At 38.8% G+C, this 1,455-nt stretch overlaps 1 protein-coding gene across 1 annotated transcript; it reads left to right on the top strand.

The window, feature by feature from the left end:
* Nucleotides 1-263: 263 nt before the first annotated feature.
* On the top strand, nt 264-1,208 carry LOC141519466 (olfactory receptor 14I1-like). Its single transcript, XM_074231702.1, has one exon. The coding sequence runs from the start codon at nt 264-266 to the stop codon at nt 1,206-1,208; it is 945 nt and encodes a 314-aa protein (XP_074087803.1).
* Nucleotides 1,209-1,455: the final 247 nt, after the last annotated feature.

The following is a 1,455-nucleotide window of genomic DNA, read 5'->3' as shown; positions in this document are numbered from 1 at the left end:
GTTCATCATCTATAACTTCCTCTGATCATTCTGGGGAGCTAAGATATAAAACTATGTTCTGAAATTATTGTGGGCATCTTGGCCTCATCCTTCCTTCTACAAGCTCTATCTGGGTTGGGCATTAAAATACAGTATGATGTTCCTTTTGTTCAGGTTTCTTTGGATAGAATAATTCTCAATTTCTTCCATTTTGAGTATTTTACTTCATTTAAATTTTAAAAACATTTTTTCTATTTATAATGTTATTTGATTAACCAACAGGAATGAGCAATTTCTCCATCATCACGGAGTTCCTCCTCATGGAGTTTTCCAGCAGGCGGGAGGTACAGGTACTGCATGCTGTACTGTTCCTGATGATCTACCTAGCTGCCCTGAAGGGAAATCTTCTCACAATTGCTGCAATTATTACTGACTCACAACTTCACTCTCCTATGTATTTTTTCCTGAGCAATTTATCCCTCGTGGATATCTGTACGATCTCAGTCACTCTTCCTAAATTCATTGCGAATTCTTTCTCTGGGATTCATTCTCTATCCATCTTTGGCTGTGCTATACAAATCTTTTTCTTTACCTTTTTTGGAACGACAGAGTTTGCTTTACTTGTGGCTATGTCCTATGACCGCTTTGTGGCCATCTGCCACCCCCTACATTATGGCATCATCATGAATCCTGCACGTTGTCTCTGGGCTGCATCTGGTTCCTGGCTCAGTGGGTTTATTTATTCAGCAGTCCACATAGGTAACATGTTCCGCCAACCCTTCAGAGGATCCAATGTGATTCACCAGTTTTTCTGTGATGCCAGTCATCTATTTAAAGTCTTACCCTCTGATGTGTTTCATACTGAGTCTATATTAGTTGCAATAAGTTTAAGTGTTTTCTTATTCTGCTTTGCCTTTTTAATTGTTTCATATGCTCGAATCTTCTCCTCTGTACTCAAGATTCCCTCTGTGGAAGGGCGCAACAAGGCCATTTCCACATGCTCCCCTCAGCTAATTATCCTCCTGTTGTTTATTATTTCAATAATGCTTGCAGTCCTCATTGACACATCAGAAACATTTCCTATCCAAAATCTTTTAATTGCATTTACCTATACAACATTGCCTCCACTGATGAACCCCATCATCTATAGCCTGAGGAACCAGAAGATTACAGGTGCCATGGGCAAAATGATCAGGAGGATGGTTTCTTCCCTAGGCTTGACAACATAAAAAAACTCAGTCATGGAGATTATATATTTGGGCTGTAAAATATGCAAAATAATGAATATATGAGATAGTATAAATGAGGTAACCAAACCAAAGCCACCTAGGAAAATGGTCATTTGGATGAAAGCTGTCTGAAATCGAATACAACCATTATTTAGTTTAGCATAATATGAACCTATCCTACCAGAGGTTGTGGTCAATTGACCCATTGTCTTGGGGCAATAAGATCATCAGAAAAATCAGTGGAACA

This window comes from Macrotis lagotis, chromosome 3 (assembly GCF_037893015.1).
Source record: "Macrotis lagotis isolate mMagLag1 chromosome 3, bilby.v1.9.chrom.fasta, whole genome shotgun sequence".
In the NCBI taxonomy this organism is placed as follows: Eukaryota; Metazoa; Chordata; class Mammalia; order Peramelemorphia; family Peramelidae; genus Macrotis; species Macrotis lagotis.
This window is presented reverse-complemented; position numbering and strand designations above follow the sequence as displayed.